At 41.4% G+C, this 15,935-nt stretch overlaps 1 protein-coding gene across 2 annotated transcripts in view; it reads right to left on the bottom strand.

Annotated features, from left to right (window-relative positions):
• The window catches only part of plxnd1 (plexin D1), a 243,171-nt gene that overhangs the window by 144,490 nt on the left and 82,746 nt on the right, over positions 1–15,935 (bottom strand). Inside the window, exons 8-12 of one of the 2 annotated variants that reach the window (XM_039771008.1) lie at positions 15,780–15,882; positions 14,385–14,489; positions 14,065–14,154; positions 12,340–12,433; positions 5,174–5,331 (exon numbers count right to left, since the gene is read on the bottom strand). In XM_039771008.1, the coding sequence (XP_039626942.1) occupies positions 5,174–5,331; positions 12,340–12,433; positions 14,065–14,154; positions 14,385–14,489; positions 15,780–15,882 (550 nt within the window). The remainder of the gene's footprint in view (positions 1–5,173; positions 5,332–12,339; positions 12,434–14,064; positions 14,155–14,384; positions 14,490–15,779; positions 15,883–15,935) is intronic. The other variant, XM_039771009.1, reaches the window with a different exon arrangement.

Here is a 15,935-nt window from a genome sequence, read left to right as displayed (position 1 = left end):
GTGGTCCTGAATAAGAACATTTGCTGAGTGCTTGATTTAAAGCACATCATGGAGTGCTTGCTTCTTTTCTACAGGGAGATTCACTCGAAAGAAGCCCCGAATATTCTGTAATTACTCTTGCTAGGAAGAAGCAATCTGAATGAAACAATGTGAAATGTGCTCCTCAGTATATGGAACTTCGAACAAGCTGGGATGCCCCTGCATCGGAGTGATGAGGTCGGTGCCGGGCAGCCGTTGCGACGTTTAACCTTCATTTGCAACTTCTGGGTACATATACCGCCTGTACCCCTTCACTCAGTCACTCAACTTCTCATCAGGATGGTGGTGCACAGTATTGAGCAGCGCGTCTTCATGGTGCAGACCTATTGGGTCACCAATTCGTTTAAGTGATGTCAGAATCAATTGGATGATCGAGAGTTAATGGATGGTAACTTTCAGCAAGTTGGAGCAACGTGTCACACATCGTTCAAGGAGCATGGCAAAAATTGAGTCCTTCTTCGGCAACAGGGTAATTTCAAAGGGACTTTGGCCACCACATTTATCAGATCTGACACCACCAGACTTCTTCTTTTGGGGTATGCTCAGAACAAGCACACTGTGGAAGATTTGAAGGCAAACATACAGCGTGAAATTGCTGCTGTACTCCCCGAGACACTTGCTAATACGTTCGGGAACATGGAGCGCCGCATCAATGTGCCTGGCAGAAAACGGAAACCACTTCCAGAATCGCATGTAATGCAATCGATTATACGTATGTCAAGGTATAGACCGTATTATTTTGGTTCAGATTGCTTCATCCTGATGGGAGTTACAACAGAATATTCAGGGCCTCTTTCGAGTGAATCTCCCTCTATATCTGTATAGGAGGGAAAAGGGAATTTTAGGTTGTGGGTCTCGGAAAGGAAACTGGAGCATCCAGAGAAAGCAAAAAGAAGCATGTGAAATTGAAGTCAGGAGCAGGGATTTAGTAAAGGTCATGCAACACATCACCATGGCAACCCAGAGATTATAGTCAGAGTTTGTGTAGAAAGGTGATCAGGATAACAGAACACTGTGTAACAAGCAGCATCCGTGAGGGCGATTAGCATGCTGCTTATCAGAGATCAACAGGCTGTGTTACCATCTTTATTCTGCGTGCTTGTCAGCTTTGTTACAGACAAATCAACAGGATGTGAGCTGATTAAGGTTGCCTTTGCTTGAAGCAAAGCTGCAAGAAAACACAGAGAAACATAAAATATGCTGAAAGTAACAGAGAACGTTCTCAAACCCAGTGCATTTTATACAGTGTCATGGTTTGGTTTGGGCTGGTGTCTGTCCCAGAAGCTCTGAATGCAAGGTATGAACCAGCCTTGGACTGGGTGCATGTCCATCACGTGGCCACACACACACATATGGTACACAGGGCCAATTTAGGGTCATCATTTAATCAAACACACCTGTCCTTGGGGATGTGGGAAGAAAACCACACCACCCTGACAAAAGTCCATACGGACACTGGCAGAATGTGCACACTCCACATGGACAATTCAAACTCATTATGCGAATTCTGTGAAGTAGCTGCCCTGTGCTCAAACTGATATAAAGAATTAGAGAGACAACTGTTGACAGGAAATGAATTAGAGCTCAACTGAAGTCATACAGAGAAGAACAGTAAAAAAAAAATGTAGGAAGGCAGAACAGAAGATTTCAGAATTTTTATGGCAGCACTTTTTGCAAGACATATTAACAATGAAACTCTCTGAAGAAACAGTCATATGATCATCCTGGTCAAAAAGCCTTTAAGCAATCGTTCATTCCATCGGTTTTGGGACCTCGCGTTTCCAATTACATGCTTGTGCGGAGCCAGCGTTTACACCAATAGAGCTGGCCTGACAGCAGCAGACACAGTGCCACTACCACTAACATGTCACAGCACAGACAGGCACATCGCCAGCTCAATTACTGAGCCCTTATCGTGTATGCACACTATGAAAGACTGACACAAAAATCGAAAAACTGTTTAAGAAAACATTCTGTTATTCTTCAATGGTGTCTAATATTTTAATTTCTTTGGGAAACATTTTTTTTTTTCTGTAAAGTAACTAAAACTACCAATAGATTTTCTCTGCACTCATTTTTATTAATAGATTTTGTTTCAATATTAAAAGGTTTTTGAAAAAATGGCCAATACAGTAGTGCAATTAATCCATTTTCCTAACTCTCTTATCCAGGGCAGGTAAGCAGGGCAGCTGGAGCCTATCCCAGCAGTCCTAGGGTGCAAGGCAGGGAGAACACCTGGACAGGATGACAGTCCATCACAGTAATACAGTATGTTTTGATGCTAAAACACAATGTTTTGTGGGGTATACCCTCAAGTAGGTGCCTAAAAAGGACCAGACTCATTGAGCCACTAACTTATCCATTCATCTTCTAAACCAGCCTGCTCCTGAGCAAGGTCATAGGTCAGCTAGGGCTCACCCCAGCAAGCATGTGGCACAAGGCAGGAGCAACACCTGAACTTGATGGAAGTCCATTTTAGCAATACAATATTTCTTGATGGAAAAATATAATGTTTGATGTGGTAATTACCCTCAAATAGGTGCCTAAAAAGGACAAAATTATGCAGCATATCCATCCATCTTCTGAACCATCTTTAATCTGAGCAGGGTCATGGGGCAGTTGGAACCCACCCCAGCAAGCACAGGCACAAGGCAGGAACACTACCTGGACCGGGTGGCAGTCCATTGCAGTAATAATGTGCTTTTTTAAGCTAAACAGTATCTCTTATGAGGTAATTACCTTTAAACAGGTACCTACAATGGCCCAAATTATGCAGCCACTAACTTATACATTACTTAATTATTAAAGGCAGGCATACATTTCCAATCCTTCTGTACAGTGGGGGAAATAAGTATTTGATCCCCTGCTGAATTTGTAAATTTGCTCACTTACAAAGAAATGAACAGTCTCTAATTTGTATGGTAGTTTCATTTTAATGGAGAAAGGCAGAACATCAACCAAAAATCCTGAAAAAACACATTATATAAAAGTTATAAATTGATTTGCATGTCATTGAGAGAAATAGGTATTTGATCGCCTACAGCCCAGCCAGAATTCTGGCTTCCAAAGTGGCACACAGATTACAATCAATCAATCAATCAATCAATTACAGATGCTCCTGATCTCAACTTATCATGTGTATAAATCACTCCTGTCCACAGAATCAATGTCGTCCATTACAACCTCTCCACCACCATGGGCGACACCAAAGAGCTGTCACAGGACATCAGGGACAAGACTGTAGACCTGCACAAGACTGGAACGGGCTACAAGACCTTCAGCAAGAAGCTTGGTGAGAAAGTGACAACTGTTGGTGTGATTATTTGGAAATAGAAGAAATATAAAATGACCATCAATCGCCCTCAGCCCGGAGCTCCATGCAAGATCTTGCCTCATTGGGTGAGGATGATCATGAGAAAGGAGGGAAGAGCTTTGTTAATGATCTGAAGGCAGTTGGGACCACCACTGTCACCAAGAACACCATTGGTAATGCTCTACACCGTAATAGATTTGCTGCGCCTGCAAGGTCTCCCTGCTCAAGAAGGCACATGTATAGGCCTGGATGTTCACTGATAAACTTATCTGTAATTGATTAATTAATTGATTACGTGGCACACAGCCAGTCTGTGGGAGTCAGAATTCTGGCTGGGCTGTTGGCGATCAAATACTTATTTCTCTCAACGACATGCAAATCCATTTGTAACTTTTATGTAATGCGTTTTTTCTGGATTTTTGGTTGATATTCTGTGTCTTTCAATTAAAATGAAACTACCATAAAAATTAGAGACTGTCCATTTCTTTGTAAATGAGCAAACTTACAAATTCAGCAGGGCATCAAATACTTATTTCCCCCACTGTATATTTTGGTCAGGTAGTAAACACTTTACCCAGAAAAATGTAGGTTCTAAGGAAATCCTTGTTATAATATTAAGGCGACTTTTCCAGAGATTTTCAGTTGAAGCCTTCATTTAGTGGACATAGTCTTAGTCAGAGGCAGTCGGTGGGACATTCCTGTGAATTTTGTGGTGTCCCACACAGTGATTAACACCAATTAGTCCGTGACTTGCTCTCATGTCTTTAGTTGTAGGGGTGTGCTCTGTGCATATGAGAGGTGACATCCAAGAATGGCCATCCGGGAGTACAATTCATATAAATGCAGTGGCGAGGAACAAGGAAGATGGTGAGAAGGCCATCTGTCAGATATCTCGTGTTTTATGAACAACCACAGAAAGGAAAAAAGGCAGGGACCGAGGGTGAACTCGCAATACCCATTAACCCTGCCACCATAACAGAGGCAAGCATGACTGTGCTGGAAGGCAGGCACGCAGTTGATAAATGTGACAGGGTCAGCAGTTTTTAGTCATTTAAACTTACATTATTCAACAACAAGATCAGCATGTCTGGCATACCCAGCGACTAGACACTAATGTGACGGCAGCTTCAGGATTACGTTTCGGATTTTGTCGTTTGAATTTCTTTGTTTTTGTCTCCCATTTATCTCCTGGACTGTCCTTTTGCTCTCATGGCAATATTTAGCACTAAGCAGACTAAATTGCAACAAAATATGCACCAGTATGGTGTTCAGAATGTGTAGCTCATTAACACAACTTGAAATGTAAGGCAGAAGGATTCAGTTCAGCTCCTTCGGATTATGACCTTTAATTCCATATGTCCTTTAAAGATACCTGTATCTGCTTATGCAAGACGTACAACACTGCTCTAGCAAAGCGCTTTATAGTGACGCCGACCAAAAGACACCATATAAAATAAAGGATGACTTACTAACAACTTTCCCAAACACCTCTTCCCCAAATTTGTTTAAAGATATAAAGGGATATGTGCTGCATAAAAGGATTATGTACTGAATTTTTTATTACAGAATATAAAATAAGCTTCTCTCCCAGGTGAATAGGAAATGTATTCAGAAGACAGACATCAAATATTTTCCCTTCACTTAATTCTTGACTGCATTGTACTGCAGTTCAGTCTTTATTTTATTTAATATTATGCAGTGTTTGAACTGTTTAAAATAAGACTGCTCTCACTGCCTGTTTTTCTTCATAATTTTACAGGACAGAAAGTGCTGGGAACTGCACATTTTATTATGAAGCATCGAGGGTATTTTCAGGCTCACCTTACGTATCTCCGGAGGCGAGCAAGTGTCTTGGATGGACTTGCAGTCGCTGCTTGGCCTGCAGCTGTTCTCACACCAGACGCAGTTGTGCTCGAGGTCTTGTCGCCCCCAACACTTGGAACAGTCTGAGCTGCCAGAAGCACAATTGTATATCTCCACTAGAAACAAAGGGAGCACAAGACAACATTGTACTCAGAATGTCTTTAATGCTTTCTTACAAACCAGTCAGCATCCATCCTTTTGGTCAGGATACAGCATGTACTGTACATGTTCCCCATCCCATCAACTTACAAACAATATCTCTATGGGAGCAGGTATATCTACTCAGTAAGGCCTATCAATTCCTGCTCATCTTAAATATCCAAAAAATCTTATCTCAAAGGTCATCATCCACAGTTGTAGATCTTTTCTGGACAATTTCTAGTTCTGTAATACTCCTCTTCTAATAATGAAGACCAAACACCTGATGAATTGTCAAAACTGTGTTATATAGCTTAGGATGAAACCATTCTGTCATGTATACAAGTGTGCTGAAGTGTGTCCAGAGTCTGTGGTGTGTTCAGTGGAATATATCTTTAAGAATGAGTGCAGCTCAGACTTCATGAGTGTGTGTGTGTGTGTTTGTGTATGAGGTAAGTAAGGTGTGGAGCTAAGGAGTGCTTAATGGGAGAATTGGCAGACTGAACGTTCATAGGTACAAGTGCAATCGGCGCAGTCCATGGTTTGTTGGGGAAGCACCAACATTCACAGGTCTGAGTAGGCCAGAAAGAGGTCAGAAAAGGAAAATGAGAAAGAAAGACAAGGATGAAAAATCGGGGACAATGAAGAAGGGGAGAGCAGAGTTGAGTGGTCAGTCCAGCATGATGGGGAGGAAGTGAAGATGTCAAGGATGCCCAGTGGTGCAGTGAGAGGAATGGCGCTACAGGGGAGGATTGAACCATGTTGAGTGGTTGGCGCTATGGAGATCATAGGCTCTTGACAGGTCAAGACGTAGACGGTAGAACAAGTAAGCCAGACTTGGTGAAGGAGGTGGTTAGGATGGAAGCCAGTTAGTTGACCACATTTGCCAGGGTCTCAGCACTGCTGAGCAGACAAATGGGTGAGCACAACATATGATTTTTTCCTTGGTTTTAGTCACTTGTTTACTGGATTTATAACTTACTTACAATGGGCACAGTTGACTTTATGGACTATTGTTTTACTGATGAGTTGAAAGTACCACACACTAATGTTTGGACAGGTTTGATTGACTGAAAATGACTTAAACGCACTTTACACTTTCCGTCAGTAATGAATGTCAGGAGTGATTTGTGACAGACGGATATCAGCAAGACTGAAAGGGAAGGTCTACAGGATGGTAGTGAGACCAGCTATGTTATATGGGTTGGAGACGGTGGCACTGACCAGAAAGCGCAAGACGGAGCTGGAGGTAGCAGAGTTAAAGATGCTAAGATCTGCACTGGGTGTGACGAGGATGGACAGGATTAGAAATGAGAACATTAGAGGGTCAGCTCAAGTTGGATGGTTGGGAGACAAAGTCAGAGAGGTGAGATTGCGTTGGTTTGGACATGTGCAGAGGAGAGATGCTGGGTATATTGGGAGAAGGATGTTAAAGATAGAGCTGCCAGGCAAGAGGAAAAGAGGAAGGCCTAAGTGAAGGTTTATGGATGTGGTGAGAGAGGACATGCAGGTGATGGGTGTAACAGAACAAGATGAAGAGGACAGAAAGATATGGAAGAAGATGATCCGCTGTGGCAACCCCTAACAGGAGTAGCCGAAAGAAGAAGAAGAAGAAGCAGACACTTTGCGTCAGTATGTTGCTATTGTGTTCTCATTTAGCTCAGTCTATCCTCGGATAACACTATCAATGACCTGGGAGACTGGAGATGCCCATGGCTACAGACACCTGGGGCATCACAACCGGGGCACCAAGCTATAAAATGTAGTATCAAATTAGGACTTTTATTTGGTACAATGTACAGGGTGGTCATGAGACAATGATAAGACCACCAGGAATCCGAACTAACTGAATTAAGGCACACTTTCTAGATCCACCTCCATTTATGTAATTACTCTCTCTTTTCCTTCCACCATAATATGCAAAATTCCAGATGTATTTATATTAAAGTTAATCTTCCACAAATGAGTTCTGTTCTGCTGATTCTTTGCAGGACCTGCATATTTATTCACCTTGTTATCACTTTATTTAAGTCATTTAAATGTATTAAAGACAGCAACAGATGCAGTGATAACCCCTGATATTCCCTAATTCAGAAAACATTCCATTCCCCATAACCTAATGTTTTATGTATTTAAGCTAATTCTGCACCCACCTACACATTGCATCCTGAACTCCTGCTTTGAAGTTCACAGATGGTTTCTCAGTTAGTTAAAGCATAATGTTAACATCTTCAGGAAAGCGGATTTGAATTCTGTGTGTGGCAGTTTGATCGATGAGATACTGCACTACCTACTTTTTAAAAGTTATTTTATAGAATCTGGCTGAATGTTTTTGTTGTTTCCTTGTAAAAAGCCAGCATACTGAAACAGGAAGTCCATTGTCTAAACCTGTGCTGACTGTTAAAACACCTACACCACACACTCGTCTTTTTAAATCACTCCCATTAATTTGCCTGTTACTGTTCATTTTCTGTTGTGTTATTTTAAAGTTTGACTTATTAAAATTTTGGAGCTCAGGTTAAATAATTTTTTAAAACCATTTGGGCCATCTTGAACTTTTGCTGCTGTGATTTCCATTTGGCATACAGTATGTTTGTTTTAGAGGCTATTGGGCTCATCATCAGCAGTTTTTGCTGCAAAGTGATAATAATAATAATAATAATAATAATAATAATAATAAGTGGTAGTGGTGGTAGTGCTGCTGCCTCGCAGTTAGGAGACCTCCCTGCGTGGAGTTTGCATGTTCTCCCCATGTCTGCGTGGGTTTGCTCCAGGTGCTCCAGTTTCCTCCCACAATCCAAAGACATGCAGGTTAGGTGGATTGGCGATTCTCAATTGGCCCTAGTGTGTGCTTGGTGTGCGTGTGTGTGTCCTGTGGTGGGTTGGCACCCTGCCCAGGATTGGTTCCTGCCTTGTGCCCTGTGTTGGCTGGGATTGGCTCCGGCAGACCCCCGTGACCCTGTATTCGGATTCAGCGGGTTAGAAAATGGATGGATGGATGGATAATAATAATAATAATAATAATAATAATAATAATAATAATAATTGCCCTGCGGTAGGCTGGCGCCCTGCCCGGGGCTTGTTTCCTGCCTTGCGCCCTGTGTTGGCTGGGATTGGCTCCAGTAGACCCCCATAACCCTGTAGTTAGGATATAGCAAGTTGGATAATGGATGGATGAATAATAATAATAATAATAATAATAATATCTCTATGGGAGCAGGTATATCTACTCAGTATGGCTTATCAATTCCCGCTGATCTAAAATATCCAAAAAATCTTATCTCAAAGGTCATCATCCACAGTTGTAGATCTTCCCTGGACAATTTCTAGTTCTGTAATACTCTTCTTCTAATAATGAAGACCAAACACCCGATGAATTGTCAAAAATGTGTTATATAGCTTAGGATGAAACCATTCTGTCATGTATACAAGTGTGCTGAAGTGTGTCCAGAGTCTGTGGTGTGTTCAGTGGAATATATCTTTAAGAATGAGTGCAGCTCAGACAGACTTCATGAGTGTGTGTGTGTGTGTGTGTGTGTGTGTGTGTGTGTGTGTGAGGTAAGAAAGGCATGCAGCCGTGGAGTGCTTAATGAAGAACTGGCAGATTGCACGTTCATAGGCACAAATGCAGTTGGCACAGCCATTCCTCACCAGCAGCCCATGGTTTGTTAGGGAAGCACCTACATTCGCAGGTCTGAGTAGGTCAGAAAGAGATCAGAAAAGAAAAAAGAGAAAGAAAGACAAGGATGAAAAATTGAGGACAACAAAGAAGGGGAGAGCCTTCTTTATAATAATATTAATAATAATAGTCCATTTCTATAGTGTCTTCCAAATGCACACGCCACTTAAAGTCTTTGGCACCTCAGAAAGCGGAGACGCTGCTTGAAGACAATGAAAATGAACACATGGTCCCACTAGGAGAAGGATGGGACACCTATTGGTTTCCACTTCCAGAGGATTTGGGTAATTTTAGTGTAGCCCCGCTCCTTTTTAAATGCTTTCTTGCTAATCCCAGGTTAAAACACATGGCTCTAGAGAGAAGCCTTGTGAGTTTTAGTTAGGAAATCACAGGAACACAATAAATCTGCCAAGGTAAGGAGGTATATCTAAACTAGAACATTTGAATGACCGTTTTCATCGAACAACAGGCTTCCTTGAGTGTGGTGTTACTTTGGGAGGCTGCAGGGGTCAGCTCTTGTTTGAGTAAAATTAAAAAGTTATGCATTACACAATTCTATAAACTACACTTATCTTCATTTTTTTTGTTCGGGGTTAGCTTTTACCTTCTTTGTTACACTGACAATTGCCAGCATTTCTGAATGGCAGAGTGAAGACAGATTGAGTGACTTTCTTCAGCGTCAATCACCCGACCTGATACTTCCACTTCTAGATGCACGTCTTTCTCTGCCAATTAGAATAATTGCCTGGCTTTGTGTCTTTTAGCTGAGAGCACATTAAGACGGAAAAATCCTTTTTTTTTCATTTTAATTCAACACCTTTAAGAAATTGCTGTCAATACTCTTTAATATTCATTTTTCAATAAAAAACTAGGTCACACCTATTTGAGAGTCAGCTTTTTCTCCCTCTGTTTTGTCTGGGCACGTGACTGCGTGAGCATGTATGTGCAAATTTGTGTGTGTATTTGAGTAACTCTGTGTGTGTCGAGCTTTGGCTGGGAATGTAGAGAGAAAGTGGGGCGTTTAAAATCATTTTCACAGATGATGGCTTCTGGTCTTAGGCACTGTTGACAAAGGCTGAGTGCTTAGTTAAGGCTGTGCCTCCGTGTACAGTTCATACACTTTGTTGTTGCTATGTGACTAATGAACACAAGCAGCACGTTTCTGAATGGAGCAGGAACATCTGGACAAAGAAAACAGGACTGGGAGGCCAAGCTATGACATGCAGTTATCACGATCCAAGATGCACGTCCATGAATGAATGTGAATGTGTACACAAGTTAGTATCAGTGTGAATGCATGTGCACATAGAGACACATACAGATCATTGTTACGTGTGCAAGTGAATGTGCACAATAAGCTATCTGAAACAATACAGTATGAGCATGCATGTGTGAGTACTTTCATAGGTACAGTAGAAGGTGTACACACGTTTCCAAGTGTAGGTCTAAGGTATGCACATTATTAGTTTTGAATGTTAGTGTGTGTGAACACATTCATGTTCTTCACATTTATGTTCTTTGATTTTTTCCAGTGCTTTTAACACCATTCTGCTTTACTGAATGGGGAAAAAAAAGTTCAAGGCTTTGAATCTTGGACTACATGACCAACACACAGCAGATTGTGAAGCTGAGGGACAGTGTGTTAGAAATGGTGGCATGCATTACTGGAGCACCTCAGGGAACTGTCCTGTCTCCCTTCCAGCTTACCCTCTACACAACAGACTTCCAGTACAGTACCAGCTCTTGCCATCTACAGATATTCTCAGATGACTCATTCATAATCGGGTGGATTAATAATGGAGACGAGTCAGAGTGCAAGAAGGTTGCGGAAGACTTTGTCTTGTGGTGCAGGGACAACAACTTGAAACTCAACATCAGCAAGACAAAAGAGTTGATGGTGGACTTCAGGAGTCCCAAGGAGTCACCATTTAGGAAGAGGTCATGGAATTGGTGCAGAGCTACAGGTACCTGGGGTTCACATTAGCAACAAACTGAGCTGGTCTGACAACATAGTGGCGCTGTAAAAGGTGGGCTAGAGAAGACTGGACTTCCTAAGGAGAGGTCTTTTGATGATTGCGTCAAGCTGCTGAAAATGTTCTATCAGTTCATAGTAGCCAGTGTGGTGTTCTATGCTGGAGTCTCCTGGGGAAGCAACCTGAGCACAAAAGAGTTAGAAGGCCTGAACAAATTTATCTGAAAAGTCTGCTCCATCATAGAGCAAACCATGGACACAATGGGAGCTGCCGAGGGAAAGAGGATGGTGGCAAAATAGAATGCCATCATGAAAAATCCTCTACATTCCCTCCAGGAGGAGCCCTTTTGGAGCACTTTTAGCCACAGGTTCATTCCACCACGATCTGCTAAGAAGCACCTCTTGGGGTCTTTTCTTATTAATTTATCGATCATTTGATTGACTAGCTGTTTCATCTGTCCTGTGAGTCTGTATCCTTGTTTTTTTTTAAGTTTCTGATGATGTATGCATCTGAATTTCCTGATGGGATAAATACAGTTTATCTAATTTAATCGAATCTAATCTAGTTTAATCTAATCTAATCTTAAAATCATACATGGGTGTGAGTGCAAGGGTACAATACAGTGTGATCTTACATTTCTGCGGGAGCATACATATGTGCCTCAATATCTATCCATCCATCCATTTTCCAACCCATTGAATCCGAACACATGGTCACGGGCATCTGCTGGAGCCAATCCCAGCCAACACAGAGTGCAAGGCAGGAACCAATCCCGGGCAGGGCGCCAACCCACCGCAGGACACACACAAACACACCCACACACCAAGCACACACTAGGGACAATATAGAATCACCAATCCACCTAACCTGCATGTCTTTGGACTGAGGGAGAAAACCGGAGCACCCGGAGGAAACCCAGGCAGACCATGCAAACTTCACGCAGGGAGGACCCGGGAAGCGAACCCGGGTCTCCTAACTGCGAGGCAGCAGCGCTACCACTGCGCCACCGTGCCGCCCGTGCCTCAATATACAATTCATATATGTATTTTCACTTTAATGTATGTACATGCTGTGGTGGGCTGGCGCACTGCTCAGGATTTGTTCCTGCCTTGCGCCCTGTGTTGGCTCGGATTGGCCCCGGCAGACCCCCGTGACCCTGTGTTGGGATTTAGCGGGTTGGACAATGACTGACTGACTGACTGACATGCATGTGATTGGTCTGTACTTGTATGTCAGTAATAAATAATAAATAATAATAATGAGAAGAAGAAGAAGAATACATTTCATTTATATAGCACCTTTACCATGCTCAATGTTTGTGCATTCATACGTACCAGTCAATGGTCCCAGATTGTCAATGTATTTTTCTGGGTTTTCCTTGAGCCGCACATGAACTGGGATATGTTGGCTGATTTCGGTTGTGTAAAGCTGCATAAAACAGAAAAGTAATTGCAGTTTAGCCCATATAAACGTAACTGGCAGTACCCTTTCTTGAGTTATAGAAAGAAATGAGTACACTATTGAATATTTTTATGCATTGGTGTAGGTTATTATTTGTGACCAATTATTTATTAAAAGAGTTAAACAATCAAATACAGACAAATGGTGAACACAAATAAATGACACAGCATAATGAAGCTTGTATCTCTCAGCCCCCCCATTTCCTATTCTCCATTTCCCAGTCCCAAGCTCTTCAAACTAATCCGTCTGTCGTACTGTATATAGCTAGAGAAGCTGAAGAGGCAGGGCCAGCTCTAGGCACAGGCCCAAGGTAGTGACAGAAAGTCATTTCATATACAGTATGATTGTGAGGGCTCCTATCTTCAAGGGGAATACATGCGATAAATTCAATGCAATTGCAAGGCCGCTGATCTTCAAGGGGGAACAGCAGGCTCCTTAATTTCATATGTGATCACAAGGGTGGCAACCATCAAGGGGGAAAAATTGTGTGAAACTTCATATGCGATCACAAGGACGCTTAACTTCCAAGGGTGAAACCCTTACCCACTGATTTTAGTTACAGATCTAACCGTGCGGATCTAAAAGATTATTCTTTTTGGGTGCTTGCAACCAAGTCTACCTAGGGGCACAATGTACCCTTAAAATCCGGGCCTGCCTGGGGGTACTTTCTTGATCAGAAGTGAAAACCACCTGAAACCTGGCTCTAAATTATTTTACCCTGAACATTAGGATGTTCCAGTGATGCCACTTGTTCATGTTATAATGTTTGCCCCATTAATCCAGGCTGAAACTAATAGGGCGTCTGTGGATTTCTAAAAGGTTATTACAGTAAAACAGATTTAGCAGCAAGAGAGCCAAGGGAGAATAACCTCTTTCAGAGAGAGGGAGGAAAGATCAAGAAGAAGAAAATGATGAGGCAAGAGAAGAATATTAACAACAAGAATGGAGGACAGAAATGAGGCAAGTGTGGACCGAACAATAGTTACGATGGGGCTTTCCCAAAACAGGTGAAGAAAGGTGCCTACTCCCCCAGATTGTCACAAATGGCATAAAGGGTCCAAGGCAGGGCCAAAAATAAATCATTTATAAGAGGAATATATCTGTGTGCATACTTGAATTGAACATTTTTGGGGAGTTAGGATTTAAATAACACTTTTAAAAATAACAGAAAGGTTGTGCAGATTACAAGACCAGTATGCATTCTTAGACACTTCCAAGAACAAAGCCAATTTTAGTGCAATGCAAAGAATCTGGTCTATCACACCGCAGCAGAAGAAGACGTATTCCATGGGTGGTGTTTCTTAGTCACAAAAATACAAAATGATAGTCATGTTCAATAAAATATTGAATCACAAGAGGCCGAACAACAAAGCAGCCAGCTAAAAATAGTTCTAGTTCATTATCAATAAGACTTCTTCACACTGTGGTCTTTCATACTCCTGAGTGTAAGTTCATCAAAGTGAAAGCAGAAGGACACACAATTCATAAAATTACCTAGTAGTTTAAATAGAAGCTAACGCATTTTGCCTTTATCAGTCTGTCAGCTGGATGGAGAGGTATCAGAATATGGGTTGGCATTTTGGGAATCAGAAACTCACCGTTACACCTGAGCAGATAATACTGGACATGTTGATCCATCTTGCATCATAAGTGCGTCCCCCTCCAAAGTCACATTCTAGGGACTTCTCCTAGTAGGTAGAGAGAAAGAAAAACTGCTGAGATTGGTCAGATTATACTTTTCAAACCAACTCTTGTGGATCGCAGGACAAACGGGTGAGAATTTTTACTGCCCACTTCTAACAGCACCACATCCAAGATGAAAGACTCATGTTAACACAAGCTAGACAGGAAGAGAAGTGTACCCAACATAGTCATTTTTTCCTTCTGTAGGACAATAAAGAGAGCTCAATGCCCCAACCTGTAAGTATGCTGCATTGGTCAAGTGAATGATAATGTCCAGAGTGTTTCCAGTTGCTGCCGTGGAGAGTTTAGTAGGGGAAAGCTGTGGACAGGAATTTGCCTCCTAAAACAGAAAAAGAGAAAACGGACAATAAAATATACTGATTGAGTCTGAATTTGGGTGGAAATCTCATATCTCTTATATAGCAGACCAACAGGTACAGTGTACCATTTTGGAATAAAGGATACAAAAGTGGTAAAGTCTGAATAAGCGTAAACCACCCTAATTTGAGGTGTACATAAGAAATGTAATGATTTACTTCATGAGGTAGAACTTCAAAATAAACAAGAATAGTTGCATCAGATGTTTGAAACATTACATTGTGTGCTTCAATCCAAAGTGTAAATATTCTCGATAGTAACAGAAATTTGCCACCTTTGACCTTCTGATAGCGGTCCATCTAGATACCTAGTAAAGGATCAAAAATCCAAAATAACCTGATGTTCATAATCACCGATCTTGAAAGAGTCTAAAACGATACCCCAAATGCTTAGGTTTGAAATCTGTCATTTTTAACCTTCTTTGAGTAGTTCTTAGAGGGAGAGAACCACAGGTAGAGAATCAAATATGAAAAACATTGCCAAATTCATAAGCAACCCCGATTTAGCATAAAACCTCACTCTACATGCCCATAACACCAGTCCTAATTTTTTCAAGGTTTTATGAAGAAGAGTAACTTCAACCCTTTGTATCCCATTAGAGGATGAACCCCTGGAGTTGGTTGATGTGGCATGCACAGTTTAAAATCCTTCTGATCATTTTTGCCACAGGCACATATTTTTTTACTTTTTATCATAAGGGTATTATTTCCAGCACCAAGTATGGTCCCAATATGGCCTAAAAATGAGTTTTTCTTTGAGACTAGAGGGTCATAAATAGGGAGGAATTCCAAAATGCTTGATTTCTTGCATAAGTAAACAGCAAAATGAGTCAAATGCTATATCACATGTGGGGGTTTTATTGTGTGCCAGGATGAAAAGAACAAAAAATAAACTGATTTCAAAGTGTTTTTAAGCAATTCTTATGAACACAACAATGTAGATTTTCTGAATATCCACAACGTATTTTCTATGGAGTCCCAGAACAGACTAACATGTCCATTCTGGCAGGTTGCGTTTCACCCTTTTCAGCCTGGCACCACTTAACATTGTTTCCCAACCACCCAGATCTACAAGTTCAGCAGTTTTTGGAACACATGTCCTTTGCTTTTTAAACAATCAGGATGACGGGGACAAGGAGAAGGATGTCTCTAGGAGATTTTGAGAGAAGAACGGACTTAGTTACTAAAAAATAACCTTTAACTTTTAAACGCCATAAAGAGAACACTAACATCTGATATTGTACACATCTTACCTCAATTAAGAACTGATTCTTAGAATCAGAATTATTTGAAACACAGGCAAATCTTTTCACATCCCAGTAACATTTCCATTTTGCGTTGAGACAGTGATAACATCTAAAAGCACAAAAAGGATAAGTCAGCAAATCATACTCTTTATTGTAATAAAA

This window comes from Polypterus senegalus, chromosome 12 (assembly GCF_016835505.1).
Source record: "Polypterus senegalus isolate Bchr_013 chromosome 12, ASM1683550v1, whole genome shotgun sequence".
Lineage (NCBI taxonomy): Eukaryota > Metazoa > Chordata > Cladistia > Polypteriformes > Polypteridae > Polypterus > Polypterus senegalus.
This window is presented reverse-complemented; position numbering and strand designations above follow the sequence as displayed.